The sequence below is a fragment of the Corvus moneduloides genome, chromosome Z (genome assembly GCF_009650955.1).
Source record: "Corvus moneduloides isolate bCorMon1 chromosome Z, bCorMon1.pri, whole genome shotgun sequence".
NCBI lineage: Eukaryota > Metazoa > Chordata > Aves > Passeriformes > Corvidae > Corvus > Corvus moneduloides.
In genome coordinates this window covers 63906027-63923051 of record NC_045511.1, presented here as the reverse complement: position 1 = coordinate 63923051, position 17025 = coordinate 63906027, and the positions used below count along the sequence as shown (strand labels likewise).

General features: G+C 39.3%; 2 protein-coding genes across 3 annotated transcripts in view; one reads left to right on the top strand and one right to left on the bottom strand.

Moving 5' to 3' along the window:
• The window catches only part of ERMP1 (endoplasmic reticulum metallopeptidase 1), a 33979-nt gene extending 26111 nt beyond the window's left edge, over positions 1 to 7868 (bottom strand). The window contains exon 1 of the mRNA XM_032097160.1: positions 7799 to 7868. Within this exon, the coding sequence (XP_031953051.1) occupies positions 7799 to 7803 (5 nt within the window). The 5' untranslated portion in view covers positions 7804 to 7868. The remainder of the gene's footprint in view (positions 1 to 7798) is intronic.
• LOC116438317 (monocarboxylate transporter 2-like) lies at positions 4302 to 15698 on the top strand. 2 transcript variants are annotated; one of them, XM_032097162.1, is made up of 5 exons: positions 4302 to 4662; positions 8771 to 8955; positions 10344 to 10487; positions 11605 to 12408; positions 14210 to 15698. In XM_032097162.1, the coding sequence occupies exons 2-5, from the start codon at positions 8907 to 8909 to the stop codon at positions 14419 to 14421; spliced, it is 1209 nt and encodes a 402-aa protein (XP_031953053.1). In that variant the 5' UTR covers positions 4302 to 4662; positions 8771 to 8906; the 3' UTR covers positions 14422 to 15698. The 2 variants fall into 2 exon arrangements, with proteins under 2 accessions (XP_031953053.1, XP_031953054.1); XM_032097163.1 differs by lacking the exon at positions 8771 to 8955 and having other exon boundaries at positions 4609 to 4662; positions 14210 to 15697.
• The last annotated feature ends 1327 nt before the right edge of the window (positions 15699 to 17025 follow it).

Genomic DNA, 17025 nt, shown 5'->3' with positions numbered 1-17025 from the left:
CCTTTCATCTGCTATCTCTCCTGCACACAGTCCTGAGAATATTTATGTTCAGGCTACTCATATTACATCAGTAATCACTTAACACCACAAATCAAACAGTCATTTAGATTCAGTTATTCAATCAATATTCTCTTAGTTGACAAATCATATGACCTGGTGATGTTTTATCTTGGTTTACTATCTGTTTGTCAGTGCTGTCAGAAGACTTTGGTCAGGGAAAAAAAAAAAGAGGATATATGTGATAAGAGCTGGTAGTTCCAGGTAGAGGGACAAGCATGGTTACCACCAAGGACTGATGAATGCAGGAGGCATGGTTTCATAAGCTCTCTGCCTTTCCATCTGAGCACAGCTGACTACAAGGAGACTTTGCCAGGATCTGTGTGTATTTGTGCCAGGCTGGCTTTCTACGTTTGTGCAGTTTATTTAAATAAGAATTACATTTCAGAGACTTGTTTCCCACATTTTATATATACTACAGTAATAATAATAAACAGGCAATAGATAGAGATGTTGTATCTTCTTCAAAGGCAGCCCTGTTCCAACTGAGAAATCTGTGAAGAAATTCTCTGGTGGTGAAAGGGGTGAAGTAAATTTGAAATCAGGGAACTGAAATAATTTACAGCAGCAGAGAACACAGTCACTACTTTCAGTTTTGAGAATATTGAGAAAAAGGCATTTTAGAAATACATATATATCCAGCCTCTGTTTAAACCATTGCCGATTTCATTCTGTGAGTCTAGTAATAAAAGCCAAGACCCACTAACTCCTGGATGGTTAAGTATTTCTTTATGACTTGACTGGACAGCATGTAAGCATAATCTCTTCATAATCATGAATCACTGTTATTATCTGAAGTACAGATGTTCCAGGGAGATTCTCATTTCACTCTACACCAAATGTTTCATGAAGCAGTCTACCTGTGAACATATTTTGTGCTTACTCAAGCACTTAAAGTGGAAGCTAACCCTTGGAATTAGTGAAAGCTGAGCTGACAAACTAGATCTGAGCAGAAGTGATTCTTCTTGCCAGCTGGAATAAATTTTTTTTTCTCCAGTGTATGAATGGAAACCTGAAAGACATAAGAGTTTTCTAAAATGCTTAAATGTTGAACAAGAAACAGTATAAGCAGTATTAATACAAGTGCAGTCTACAGTTTTCTCATTTCTTAAGTAGAAATAAGAGATACTTAAATTTTATTTGTAAATTTGACATGTGGAGAAAAACAATAGATGATTAAGGAGAAGTACTGTACACAGGTGTAGCATAAAGATTCCATGTGTTGCCAGAAAACTCTGAAAATATTTTAGCCTGATCAGATGAGCAAATTCTACTATGGTATTAATTCATAACAGTAATTCTGGATAACCCAAACTAAATGATATGAGTAAAGACTAAATGTATTTAGTAGGAAGGACTGTAGAAAATGAACATTCAGTGTAGTCCCACTAAGACCATTCTGTTTTTAAACCAGAGTCGTGACAGGCCATGATGGTATTCCTTTGCACATAATCCCCAGTAATTTCAGTGAATATAATGTTAAAAATAGTCTGATGGACTGACCAGTGAAATATTCTAGACTTTATTATTTTGTCTATAGACTTGAACTCCCATGACTATAATATAATATTCAAGGACCACCTACATTCCAAGCATCCCGACAATGAGGAGGAAGTCAGGCAAAAACCCAGGCAGCTTGTCTGGGTGACAAGCAGGTTCTAAGGGATGACAAGCAGGTTCTAGGATGAACCTGCAGGTTCTAAGGGAATGGGCAGGGGACATGGCTAAGCCACAATGTCCTATTTGAGAAGTAAGTCGTGGCAGTCTGGTGATGTTGTCAATGACTGGCAAAGGGGAAGCATAACCACTGTTTTTAGAGAAGCAGTCAGGAACACCAGAGGAACTGTAGGCCAATTAGTCACACCCCTGCGCCCAGCAACATCATGGGTCAGAATTTGGTTGGGTCATAGGGCATGTGGATACACTAATTGTATACAACTGCCATGTGAATTTCTTCTCTGGATTAAGCAGTCTCATCTGCCAAGTTTCATTCCTAGCTACTTTTTTTCTGCCTTCTGCATTGTAAAAAATGCAGAGTGAATTTCTCCAAATCGGGAAACTGCCCCAGTGTAGTGAGAGGAAGGGTCAGTTCACCAGTCTGGTTCACTGTATGAAAACCCACATGGTAGCAGGAAGGTGAAGTAGGAGTGGCAGCAACTTTTATATCAAGACTGCACACTAATTCCACTTCAAAAACTACCCCATAATTTTCCTTTGCCATGATTTTGACTTCTCCAGCCCTAAAAAATAGCTCTAGAGAATTTTCCCAGCAAAAGAAAATTAGGATGTCACCACACAAACTTGCTGGCTTCCCATTCAAATATGCCAAAAATATGAAATACATCTGTTTCTTAGTTATGCAGGTCAACTGCATATTTATACTTCCCCTTAGCACACGCAAATTACACAAGTTACTGATCAAGTCATGAAGTAAGTACACAAACATGTAAATAAAAATATTACAAAAAGCAACAAGCAAAAACCCACCCTGCCTCCCCAACAATTACAGTAGCAGTACAGCCGCCACAACTTTGGTGCAAGACAAATTGGTAGGAAAGGGAATAAGTTACAATAAACTAGCAGTGAGAGCTGGGAGAGGAAAGTTTTATGAGGTCCAGCAGTATTTAACTGTGGGCCCTTAAATCTCAGAACTAAGGCACTGCTCTGATGTGGTGAAAGGTTCTGAACATGCATGTATCATGCTCAGGAGAGCATATTCAGGCTTCCTATAACTTCTTTAGTTGCTGCAGTCTATGTGATGCTCACTGTAGCCAATATCTGTCCAACAGCACAATCATAGGGAAGCCACAAATGAATTTCAAATTTGAGTAAACATTTTCAGTAAATGCCATAGAACACAGGAGAGTTCTGGTTGGTCCAATAGTTGAGTTCAATAAAAAACGTGGACAGCAGTCCAAGGCTAGTATAAGTACAGGGCAGATACATAACAAAATCTGCCTTCCTCCTCTAGTTTCCTCCACCCATTCCTCATTTTGCTTCTCTGATCTCTAGTCAGGACAGAACTTCATTTTTCTGAATATAGGTGGAGTCAAATGACTTTTGAGGAGGGGAGGAAGGGATTCTTATAAAATCCGATGCTTATGCATTCTGAGGGAGACAGATCGGTTTGCTCAGATAGCCAGATGGTAGTTCTGGTGAGAAAGATGACCTGGTGGTTTGCAGCACAACTCATGAACTTACATACAACTGGAAGGTGAAGGAAGAGCTTCGTATCACATACAAGCCTTGGCTACCTGAATAAGGTAATTTCTTGATGCAATACTTGATTTTTGTTACTTCTAAGTGGTTGCTCAGAGCATTCAGCCCCGCTTTTCCATCCTAATGTGCTTTGTCAATAAACTGTTATAGATCATGTTAGACTGACTCCTTCTAAAACGATGTTCTGAAGTTAGAAAGGAAATGGAGAGTTAATGAAGAGTTCCTCCTGAATTTGTGTCTGAGGAGCAGTAATTAGTACGACTCTGTTGTAGTTGAGGCTCTAGTGACAGGTGAGCATCAGCCAGAGCCAGTCTGAGTGTTAGATGAAAATCATAGGGTATCTGAATGTGACACATTCAGTGCCTGTTCCTTGCCTGAGTACCAAGGCACAAGTGTGGAGGAAGTTTCAACATAAATTACGATTGATTTCCTTGTTTCTTTCCATCTTACTTCTAATACAACCAATAAAACAAGACTATATTATTTAATCTGTTGTTAATTAATTAAAGATCTATTTTGTATTTAGTTTTATATAGTTCCTGTTTCAAGGTATCAGCCTTTGGTAAAAGTAGTTTTGTATCTGTATATGTTAAGTATGTTTTTCTTCCTTTTCTCTTTTTTGGTAAGTCCAAATCCAAGGTAAAGTACAATACTTGTACTGGAAACCCAAACCAAATACCCATTACCAAGTCATATTTCTTTATCTCAGTGTAGAAAAACTTGAAACTTGCCTTTTTTTGTCCTCTTGGGGAACCTGTATCTGTAAAGTATCACCAGCTCACAAGAAGCTCACTCAGCCTCCATTCAGAGAGAGTGAATACACTTACTTGGGGGGGTGTTATGTATGAGTTGCATTAGAACAAGAAGTTTAGGATTCATACTAACAACAGTCTTTTCTTGATTCCACCACCAAATTGTTTTGCAATGGGCAGCAAATGTATTCAACTCATTTGCTCTTTTGTAAAAAGTAAATTAGAATATGGAGCACAAGATAACCAAGTAAAACAAGTATCCGTCTTTACAAGTTTATGTGGCACCCTAAAATGCAAGCAGTGAGATAAGCATTTTATAATTTATTTTTATAATTGTCTGATAAGCTTTTTGAATCACTGACATGAATCAAAGCAGAAACAGCTTGGAGAACTTGCAGAGCATGAATAGAGGAACAGCCCCGGTGCCTCAGAATGTGCCTTTGTAGCTATCCAGGTGCAAAGATAAAGGTTGTACTCTTGCTCACGTTCCTCCTGGCAAATTTCGCCGTGCACATAATGACACTACTAACAGAGCTGCCTGCTCTTGCTTATGCACACACCAAGCACAGGCTTTCCTGATTTAAGCCCCTGTCTCACAGGACATCTGTTCCAGCTGCCAGGAGAAATCTTGGAGGTAGGAGTCAGTGGGATGCTAGACAGAATGATTATGCTTCTAGGCACAGCTTTAAATTTTTGAGGGATCTTGTGTATGGCCAGGCACAACAGAAGGAGCAGTTTCTCTACAGGTCTTTACTCCTTTTTATTTAGAAGGTTAGCTCCAAGGACAAAATGAGTAAGTGAAGATATTAATACCTTACTGCTTACCATTACTCAATAGCTAAGAGCAAAAGGAGATCCTATGTAGGTTTTTTTCAGCTTAGGGTGTTTGCATTGCATCATCTTATAATAAACTTTCTCTTGCAAGTGAAGGAGGAAGAAAGCAAAGCATGGTGTCAGAAACAAGTTCCCTTATTGTAATATCTATGTTTCTTCTACCCCCTTCTGGCATTCCAACAATTCCCTATAGTATGTAGCTGCACTGCTTTCAAATCTATAGGGCTGCTGGAAAATAACAACCTCATTAATTAATAATGCAACTGAAATAGTAATTTCATTTTGGAGTTACATGTAACAACATTGAAAGGAACTGAAGGTTGAATTCTGAGCTGTGACATAAAAGATATATTTGTCGTAAGGAAACATGCTGTTCATTTAAGTTTTGTGAGCAGTAAGGCCAGTTTATATTCCTACTGGGACAGAGTTTGCTTAATGTAAGTGAAGGGTGCTGGGTGGTGTCAGGAAATAGATTTTATCATGCCTGTTTTAGTCTGGGTGCTGCCTGGTAAATAGCAGGATTTCTTCTATCTGACTTGTGGCACAAATCGTAATCTCTTGCCCAGGCATGTTCATGCAGAATGCAGAATATCAGTATCACTCTACCTAGGCAGGCTCATTTAGCTTGAGTGTTGCATCCTTTTTATGTTCTTCCGGGCCTCAAACAAAATTATGACCACGCTGCTTCAATTGTCAGAAGACATGGCTACAGCTTGATATAATTTCTGTACTTTCTTATAGTAACTGAGCACTAATACAAGTATTAATGCTTCCAACTTTACAAAATTTATGACCTTTGAAAGTATCAGCTGCATTTGATAACTGAGAAAACAAGCACGGCAAGATCAAACAACTTGCTTAAGGTCACTCAGAAACTGTGGGAATGAAAACCTACATGATTCTTTCATATAGACCTCAACAAAAGGCAGTCTCTCCCTCTCTTGTGGCTGTTCTAAGATTTTTTAGGATGTGCAAATGTGTCCAGTGCCGCATCAGTCCAGACCCATGGCAGTAGAATGATCTTTCTTCTGATCCCTACAAGGCTCTGATGGCTTCTTTTCCCCACTCTGCTGCAGTGATTCAAGTCCTCCTGTGATCATGTACCTCAATGGAGCACATCACAGGACTAGTGACTGCTCCTTTGAAAATTTCAAGTGGTATGGATTCCCTCATGCAGCTCATTTTTCCCAGCTGCACAGAGGGAAGAGTAATTTTAAGTACAGTACATCTTCAGCTATCTCAAGTTCCCATTCTCCTCCTGAGATAGGTCTTTTTTGGTCTTCTGCATCTTGTACAGCATGCCTGCTCAGAATTTAGTGTCCATGAAGAAACCAGAAAAATATATGAATGTTTCTCTCCCTCCAGCCAGATCCCATGTCCTCCATGTGCTGCATGATTACTGCAAGTTTGTCACAGAACTTTTAAGGGGAAATACACTTTTTCAATTTTATGTTTAATAAGATGTTCTTGCCTATGAATATAACTTCACAAGGATGGATGTGAACCATTTTGGCAAAAATGCTTGGCGGTGCAGGAACAATTAATATTTATAAATGCTAAAATTTTGAGGACCCTAAAATTCTTCTATCTTTGAAAATCTTCATGTCTGAATCTTTTCCCATTGTCTTCTCTCCTTTGTTCACATCTGCATGCTTCTTTTGTTTTCTTCACTCTGTACTTGAATTTTTTTTTTTTCTTTAATTTCTTTATTCAGTCTTCTGTCTCTTGGGGCATCTGTTCCCCAGGTAATATTTTCAGTCAAACCACTGTAATGCATGTTGTGTTTTAACTTGGTAATTACTTGTGTAAGCCATTCCTAGAATATTTTAATTAATTTCTTTAACAATGGGCCTTCTACCAATTTGCAGATCTTTTAAAAAACCTCATCACCATCACTATCACTCCAGGAAAAAAAAAAAAAAGAAAAAACACCTCAAAATCCAGAGAAGATCTGAGAATTAGAAAACATGCAGGCTAAAGACAGCAATCCACCAGACGGTGGCTATGGATGGATTGTGGTAGTGTCAGCCTTCATGGTGATGGGCCTCACTGTTGCTGTCCTCAAGACTTTTGGTCTATTCTTTGTTGAAATCCAGCAGCACTTTGATGAACTTGCAAGCACCACTTCCTGGATCACATCAATAACTGTTGCTGTCTTTCATTTAGGAGGTAGGTAGTAGTGCTCCTCTAGCATTTTATTTTAATGTATTAACTACCCGAGCAAGTTTGCAAATCTTCCTTAAAAAACCCACCTAGAAACATGTAAGGTCTAGACTTCCTTCTTCTGTCTCTATCAAAAACACAGAAAATTTTCTTACAGAAAATTGGCATTTGCTGCCTCAGATATGGAATGGGTTAATAACAGAACTCTATAGACACAGGAATCTGATTGCCTGAAAAAACATCATGTACCTAAACTCATGATTAAGTTTTGCTACAGGCTTTGAGTTAAACTCATTAGATATAATTCTAATAGCCACAGAGCTTGTTGAATCAAGCTCTTAAACCAGTTTGTGCAAGTTCACTGATCTCTCAGAGTGACTGTCACTTTTTCAAAGTACTTCAAAACATAAAGATTGTGACCCTGTCTGGCAGGTAAACCATCTGCTACCAGAATGAATGTCAGTCCTGCTTTTTTCCACTTCTCCTTTTTATCTTCACCAAGATCCCCTTTCTTTGCATGTATTACCAATCCTGTGTCTTCTTTACCCCTGTTAGTATGATTCCAAGTTACTGATCTACCAGAAGACTCCAAGAGTTAAAAAGAAAAAAAAAAAAACTTCAGCTCACCCAGAGAGAGGTCAATAAAGACATGACCATGCAAGCAGAGAGTAGGAGAAGAGAGAGTGAACTATCCCAGTTAAAGGCAGTGAGCTATGAGAACAGGTCAAATACCACATCTCACCAAATGAAGGAGAGAAAAATATGAAACATACCGCATTTGACTCAACTTGGTTGTTTAGAGTCCTTAGTGCCCTTGTAAACTGCATGATCCTTCACATGATGGTGAGGATTCCAAACATGTGCAGGCTTGAACTGTACAGAATTTGTGAAGTCTGCTCTGCATATTCTCATAGAGATACATGGTTGCAATAGGTAAATATCCTTACATAATAAATGCTATCATAATTTTGTTTATGAAGACACTTCATTACATAGACACTGTATAATTACATGCATCCTACTCAGTCCACACCTATCAGTACTATTGCTTGCAACTGCAGTACTTCCAAACATCAAGAGCAACTGATCTTGCTTTGAAAAATGTATTCAGAAGGAAAAAAGAGTAACCCAAAGTCAAAGTAAAAAGATAAAGTAAGTCATGAGTTGAAAAGATTTTATCAGTTCCATAAACTGCTATCCTTGATGCTTGCTTTACAGTGACAGATGTAATTAACTGAAAAAAAATCATTGAAAAACCTGCTTCACAGGCCACAGAAATTAATAAATGGTAATCTATCTATTTGGTTTACAAATTAGACATATCACTGACACATTGTGATACTATTTTGTCACTCAGGCATTTGAACTTCATGAGAAGAAAAAGCCACCGTAGGAGGAAAAACCTTGAAGTCCTGTTTCAGTTAGGTTTTGTTTTGTTATAACATATATTTACATAATATAGGAATGTATCAAGGAATACAGCTTAGGACACATTAATATCAAGTATAAACCAGCAAAAACGTATTTGCCTAGCCAAGTGTGAGGCCAGCCTACTTCAAAAAAGGCAGCTATAATTTTCAGCAGAAACTGTTTTTCATCCTTTGAAATACTTTGAAAATAATCCTCTTTCAGTGAATAAAGCTTGATGGCCAAACATTCCAAACCCCTTCTGTATAGTAGTTTATAAATGTCTCAGGTCAATACATAATTGTCCTCATCTTCTCCTGCCTTTGCTTCATTTATAGGGACCACAAGACTTCCTGATGAAGATCACCTGAGCCTCCAGTTCTTTGATCATGTTTCCATGCCTGGCTTACTCTTTCTTAATATGTATCTCTGGGAAACCTTAAGTGTCATTTGGCGTATTTGGCAGTATGAAGGATGATCACTGAATTATTATTTTTTCCCATTTGGATCCTTTCAACAGCAGGTCTGTTTCTTGTGTCGAAGGAGAGCATGTGCTTCCACTCGCAAGGTCTGCACTTGCAACAGGCTGTTCAGTTTACTAGAGCAAGGATTCTCCCCATCACCTTGACCAGCCTTCTCTTGGTACTGATGTACACCTCCCAACACCTTTCTCTTTGCACTCTGGTTGTCATCCCTTTCCATTGCTTGTACATTTTCTGTGTGTTGCCCTTACCCTTTCAGACTCTGGAGTCCAGCTGTTTTACCCATTTCCAGTTCTGTGGCTAGCTTCTTTCTTTCTCTTGCTACCCCATGTTTAATGTCTGCCTGTTTATTCTTATTTGCTATTTAAAAATTGAGTTTTGGTAGTATTCCTGCTCCAACTGCAGATCTTTTTCTTGTCTTCAAGCACTTTCATGGAAGTTATCCTGTGTCCTTGCTGGCTGCTCTCTCCTAATCATTGTCTTCCTACTTATTTCAATTTAGAAGCCTGGTCCTTGTTAACAGAATTCCGTTTTATGCACGAACTCCAGCTGCCAGGATATTTAACACATTGTAGGGAGCTGGTGGTACTTGGGAATCCCCTAGTGGCCATGGCTATTTAAAGAAATCCTACGGCCTTGAACTCAACTCTGCGATGCTGATGGAAAAACAGCCAGGCAGTAAAACTGATCCTTAATTAAGCAAAAATATGCCTGACATTTCAGGTGCTTCCAGACAGCGACTAGAGACCAAAGCAGCAGCTGCACATCAGATCTGTACCGCCTGCACCTTTGCCCTTCTGTTGAAGAGTCCCCGCAGTCTCTTGAGAGAAACTGTACCACTAAAATAATGATTTAAGAAATGAACTGCCAATTTTCTGTAAAAACAATAACCACAAAATAAACCCTAATTTTTGGTCCTTTATAAACTTTTAAAATTCCATTAAGGGTTGATTTTTGCAAAATTCTAGAAAACAAAAGTTAGTTTTCTCCAGAAAGTTTTCATGCCAGCCACATCAATAATATATTCTCAATAATACAGTTTTTATAGATGAACCTATAGATTCTATGGCTGAAGTTTCTGCTAAAACAGTCCATGAGGTTCTGTCGTGTTGGTAGTTGTATACCTACATGAAAATCAGTAGAACTGTCCTACTATAAGGAAGGCACTAAAATGCTCTTTCCCTTTAAAAGAGTCCACATATGTTAAATATATTTTCAAATCTGTGCCTCAGGGACAGTCATTTCTCCAACAGCAAGGATACAATTTTGAAATTTTGATTGACCTCCTACCCCATCCAGCAGAGTTAAGGCTGTTTGTGTCAAGCATTATAAGGCTAGTCCTCCTCCAAATGTTTTATTTATTTGGCTGTGTTAATCAGATTATTGTTCCTAATGTATTTTTCTTTCTCCAATTTTGCTGCTGATCCAGCCCCTGTTGCCAGTTCACTATGTGTACAATACACCCATCGGACAGTTGTGATCACTGGAGGACTTCTGGCTTTTTCAGGAATGGCACTGGGGTTTTTTGGATTCAACATGGTCTGGATGTATGCAACGACCGGCTTCCTACAGGGTATGAATTTATGGCTTTATGGCTTTCTTCCAACAACATATTATTTGAGGGTGCTAGTGGTAGGAGTTTTAAAATCTGGTATCTATCTTGATTTTATGAGCAGCTAGAACCAGCAATGCTCTTTAAAAGAGATTTCCCTCCCGCCCCACTCTGGAAATAAGAATTTGTACAGGAAACCTGCAACAATGAAGATGACAAATAGATGCCAGTAATTTGGACCTGCAAATGATATGCAAGCAGAAAATTAAGTATTTTATTTTTCATTCAGAGACAAGAGCTTTGTGAAGGTTTAAAGAATCTTCATAAAGGGTGCTGAAGTTATAAGACATGGAGATTTTGTACTTTCTATCAACTTATCTTATGTTTTGAACAAAGTCCCAGGCTTCCATTTGATTCCAATCCTTTCCTTTACTCCAGGCAAAACCAGGCCAGAAAATTGTCTCCAACAGCTAGCAGATTTTCCTGGAACAGGAAGCAAAGCTAGCAGGGAATAATATAAACCATTCTGAATTCCATACTGGATGCCTGAGAAAATGTCTGGAATTTGAGCCCGTTGGCAGTCCTGGGCTGCTGAAGTCTAGGGAGACATCAAAATAACTCTAAGTTAGAGCAGGTTTTAAGTTTGCTCAAAGCAGTCAAGCGAGAGAATGAAGAGCAAACAGAGGCAATACACCAGCTTCCTTCATGTTCTGCCTCACTTTCTACCCTGAACACAGCTCAGCTTAACCTGCTGGTCTGACCTAGTACCAACCTTAGCGCAGACAGCATGGACACCGAGATCTGTCTAGCTTCAACCCTGTGACCATGTGATTTCTCATGCACTGACAAGGCTGTGAAACCAACTTCTTCTTTTTTTTTTTTTGAAGTGAGAATGTAATAATGTATATACTTCATGTTCCTGCTTTTTCGCTTGAATATATACAACTTACAGAATATAACATCACAAATATACTCTTACATCTAATCCAGCTAAGCTCATGCTTCTGCTAGGCAAAAATGTTTTCCTTCTAACACTTTTTAACTTTACAAACGTAGGAGCACTGACTGCTTTAATGTCCACCTTCACAGAATACCTCAACAGTGTCTAACCAGTGCTATTTCTATTGGTGATTTTCAGGTCTTGGCATTTCCTTTTCGTGGACACCAGCCATTAGCATTGTTAGCCACTATTTCTCCAAGAAAAGGGCTTTGGCCAATGCTATTGCCAGTGCTGGAGAATGTGCCTTTGCATTCACGTTTGGGCCATTTTTCCAGTGGTTGATTAGTCAATATGGATGGAAAGGTGCCCTCTTGATCATAGGTGGCATCCAACTCAATATTTGTGTCTGTGGAACACTGATGCGACCCCTGGCAAGCAGCTGCCTTGAGACCAGCCATTGCAAAACTGAAACACCACCTCACAACGGCGCATCCAGGAGAGACAAAGAAGATAAGTCTCCTATCACGCACAAAACTTTCAACTGGATGCTTGTGAGGCGACCAGAATTTGTACTTTATGCCATTTTTGGTGTATTAGCCGCTATGAGTTTTTTTGTTCCTCCATTATTTTTAGTTCCTCTTAGCTACAGCCTGGGAATAGATGAATCATGGACTGCATCCCTCCTATCCATTTTGGCTATAGTGGACTTTGGAGGCAGATTGCTGTGTGGCTGGTATGCCAACCTCCATATTACCAAAACCATTCATTTGCTGGCAATGACGATTACACTGATCAGTACTTCCCTGATGCTGTTGCCACTGGCTAACAATTATCTTTCCTTGGCAATATTCACTGGCTTCTACGGATTCTTCTTTGGTACAACAGTCGCCATTCACATTACAGTGCTGGCAGATGTTGTAGGCATGCCAGAATTTGACAGTGCTCTAGGGCTTTTCATGCTCATTCGAAGCACTGGAGGTTTTGTGGGGCCTCCTCTTGCGGGTAAGTTAAGACAACTCTATGCCAAATACAGTTTACAAGAAGAAAGGGGAATGGTAATCCAAACTGAAAAGATCTGGATCTGCACTCAATTTTCCCTGGTTTTTAGCTCAGGGGTATCTGAGCAAGATGTATATAAAAAAGAAATAGTCATTTTAAATCCTCTTCAAAATATCTTGCTCCCTCTCTTCTCTGTGATTTTAGAGATACCTTTTCAATGAGAAAACAGGGATGAAAGGCAGGGTTCACATGGTGGAACTTCCTGCTTCCTGAATCTCACATAATGCCACTTGATGGCCACCAACTGTCTTGCTGTGAAAGTGTGCCTCTGGGACAAGCAGCAGACCCACACTTTCAGAGAAGAAACTGAAATCTGAGACTAGTGATGTTGCAGAAATGCTGGTATTGTTGGGAGGGTTTCTACAGAAGTTCAAATTGAACAGCCTGAAACATTAGGCTATTAAACCTCAAGGAAATATTCAGAGAGATGCCTGCTGTTTTTAGACAGCATTTGAGCCAACTAGTATAATAAGTGAGGAAGGCAGCACATAAGAACAGTGGGAAGAAAGACCAGACAATGAGACAGCACATGGATTTATGGGCTGGCAACGAGATATAGTCATCTTGGAAAAATGTGAGACAAAGGAACTGCAAGCTGTAGAGACTTTAAAAAGTGATATGGCAAAAAAAATTGACCTGTGTGTTGTGTACAATGCAGATCTGATTCCTCATCCAAAGACCATTGCTCATGCACTACAAGTGACTTTTGTGGTAATGACATCGCTGATAGGTTGCAAATGAGTCAGATTGAATACTAGAACATTTTAACTCACTTTTGAAAATACAGGAACCAGGAAGATTTGTAGAGGGTTTGAAACAGAACAGTATCAAAAGTGTGTTGGAAAGATCTGAATAAAATACAGGTTATAGTGGCTGGTCACCAGTACTGACTATCTGGGGACCAGTGTGGCCCCTTTTTGTCTATTTAGTAATCTACAAAGAAGGCATGGCAGAGCAAGGAACCCTAAGTGCCTCTCAAGCTCTCCTCTCCCCCTTTAAGTGTAAAATGTAAAACATTTGAGTTCATGGTTCCTGGGCTGATGTGAGTTTAGAATGTGGGCTAGGAAGTACCCTAAACATGGACAAACTTCCCACAAGCAAGCAGCCTTCATCAGCCCACAAAAGAATGTGCCATCATACCCACAGGGCAGCTGACACACTGCTGAAGCGCTACTACCATACTAGATTTCTCAGTACAGTACACAGTGGCATTACGTACTTTGGTTGGCTTAAAGCTCCCTGAAAACCAAGGTCTTTTTGTTAACATCTGTGACTCTTTGTAAAATGACGAACCGGAAACCCGTAACACGTCAGACAAATTCTCCAACTCTGTCTCCAGCAGACGAATCTCCTTTCCTTCTTTAAACTGACTCGTGCTGTAGTTATGGTCCAAATTACAGCAACAGCTACACCACAGAACATGGAGCTACTCAGATACACAGCTGCATGGTCTGTCTTTTTCACCAGTACCTGCACTCTCTGCCACACTTTAGGTGGGAAAGTGCTTCAAACTGTGTAGTATATTGTTTCATTAGTAATCCACATATACAAAGCAATGAGATGTGAATTGTGTTTCAAAAATGCTGTAGTGGGGTGATGTTCCATGTGCTCATGATGTAGAACTCCGCAAGACAAATACATAGCCAGCACACTGTCTTTGTGAGAGGATATATTCACACTGCTGAGCTAATTTGCATTAGCCTGTTCTCCATCAATCACATTGCTGTCATTTGTTTCTCCCCAGGTCTGATTGTGGACATGGCTGGAGATTACAGAGCATGCTTCTACATGGCAGGAGCCACTCTTGTCCTATCAGCTGGATTTTTAGTCATTTTAGATCGACTCCAACAGAGAAAAAAAAAAGGAAGCAAGATTAGAACTAAACCAGAAAAGTCAACATTACCTTACCCTTCCCTCCATCTCCTGAAACATCAAACCAGAAGGTTGAGAGCCTGATGTAGTGGTGTGACTACATGAGACCTCTGACAACATTTCAGAACATATGGAAGTATTTTATTTTTGCCAAACTCACTATTAGTAGGATTTACAAAACAACAGAAGTTTTGGGTAGGAATGTTTGAAACAAAGGAAGAAAGTAATTAATTTACATGCAAACTAGAGCAGTAACCATTACCATATTATTTTGATATTAAGTTGAATTTTGACTATGCAAGTCTTCAGCAGAGTCCCACAGGGCTGTGCTAAATGAACTAGGGAAACCATGGTCTAAATTAAATTGCCATGAAGCATGTATGCAGCAGATAGAAACTCTACCCCCAAATGCAGACTGCAGCTATCACTAAAAAAGAGGAAGAGGCATGAGCTCACAGATGTTTACTTGGGGAAGTAGTGCCCAGTATTTTCAGTAAACAAGCTGGATGTGAAAGCACAAGTAAATGAATACAGTTTTGAGCTAAAGGGTTTGCAGGTACTCTACAGAGCAGGGCTGGAATAAGATAAATAAATAAACCTGATAAAAGGTAAAAGTTACATGAGTAATAGAATACAGTAGAGAGAAATGCAGTCCTAGATATCAGAAGTAAAAAGCAAAATATATCCACATAAAATGGAGAAAGATGGATGAATATTAGAGAAGACCTAAGGCCACAGTGGACTTCAAACTGAGTAACAATCCCAAATGCAACCCTGTATTAAAAACAGTAAATGCCTTTGTGTGTTACGGTAATATAGAGGAGATAATGATGCTTGCAAGGCTTTAACTGGAAGAAGTACATGAGTTGCAAAGAATTAAGTGGAACATAAATGAGAAGATTAAGAAAACACAGTCAAGGAAAAAGTGTAAGAAATAAAGTTTGTCTGATTTAGAAGACAAAAATTTTTACAGGGCATGAGAACAGCCTTCAAATCCATAATAGGTTGAGATAAAGAAGACATGATTAATTCCTTTCCTTGTTAAGACAATTGGTAATTGATATCATTCACAGAAAGGCAGAGTTATGTAACAGGGAAAAAGCTTCCTTGTAGCGTGTTAAGTCACAATGCAGACGATGGGGAGAATATGAAAACACAGAGGTATCAGAGAATAAGTAACACACGATCGAGAATCTAAATATATGTGCTTCCGAGTAGTAGTATGGACTAGATGACTTCCTGAGGTCCCCTTCAGTCCCATGTTCCAATTATCCTAAGGCAAATACTTTGAGTAAATACTCTATTTATAAGAATAAAAAAGAGTCTGTATCCAAACAACTGGGGTTTTTTGTAATTTTATTTTATCGGGGGAAGACAGAACTTAAGGAAGAAAAGGCTGAATCACATTTAGAAAGAAACATTAAAAGGAAAAAAAATAGCAACTGTTTAAAGCTTTCAAACTATTATGAATGTCATATCTGCTCTACTTACAAACTTCAGAAATTTTTACCATTGAAACACATCCTCTGTGAAGCCAAGTTGACATAAATCTCTCATGGGAAATAATTACTTCTTGTCTCATAAGAACAAGTATTTCAAAAATTTAATTTAACTTACAGGGAATCAGCAGAACCATTAATAAATCAACTACCTGTAACAGCTTGATTGCAGAACATATTGGGAGGAACACACCTGGGTGGGCAAAGTCTTGTAGTAAGGCTCTGAAATACCTGACAAAATCCTTTTCAAATTCATCAATTGAAAAATTTGAATTTTTCTAGGAGCATTATTCTTCAGTCTTCTGCAGTTTTCCACTACTTAGTATAACTCTTCATTTTATAAAATAGAAGTGGTATTGCTGGAGGTGGGAAGAATGGGGAAATGTTTAATAGATGCAGTTTCCATCTCTGACATTCTGTTAAAATTCTATATTTTATTTACAAGCCCTGTCACCAATTTATTTTGACATGTCCTGATGTTTGACATGGGCAGTAAAGAAGGCATTTAGTGGCATGCTGTGCTGGATGAACAGGGGCACAAGGACTAGATCAAGCGAGGTGATTGTTCCCCTCTGCTTCACAGTTATGCATACATTTTGGAGCAGCAAGCACAGGAAAGAAGTTGACAAAGATGACTGAGCTCAGCAGAGGATCACTGAGAGGCTGTGGAACCAGAACTGGTTCAGCCAGGGAGAGCAGCAGCTTTGGGGCACCAAGCAACATCCCCAGCATCAACAGGAAGGATAGAGGAGGTGCAGCTGGGCTGTTCATGATGTCATGAAGATTTCTGCCTTTTCTTTTATATCCCTGTTATACCTTTTTGCAACTTCTGTATTCCTAGTGCTTTTTGCCTACATTCTTGGACTTGTTTGTCGAGCTAAGAGACTAAACATTTTAGAAGCTTCGTAGCTAGGGATCAGTGTGCCCCAGACCCCAAGGTCCTCTCCAGAACACATTCTGTAAACCAAGATAGAACCATCCAGGGGAAGGCTCCTTGGGGAGGGGGGCTCACTTGAGCCTCTCATTGGGGAATCTTTGATAGATATGCTAATTAGTAAAACCTATAATGTTATACCCAGTGTTGGGGGGAGGGGGACAGAGATAGACTCGGCGAGGTGCATCTCGATGCATGTGACCTGGATGTGTACACCTAAGGATCCTTAAAGTAAATACCAAGGTAAAATCCCTT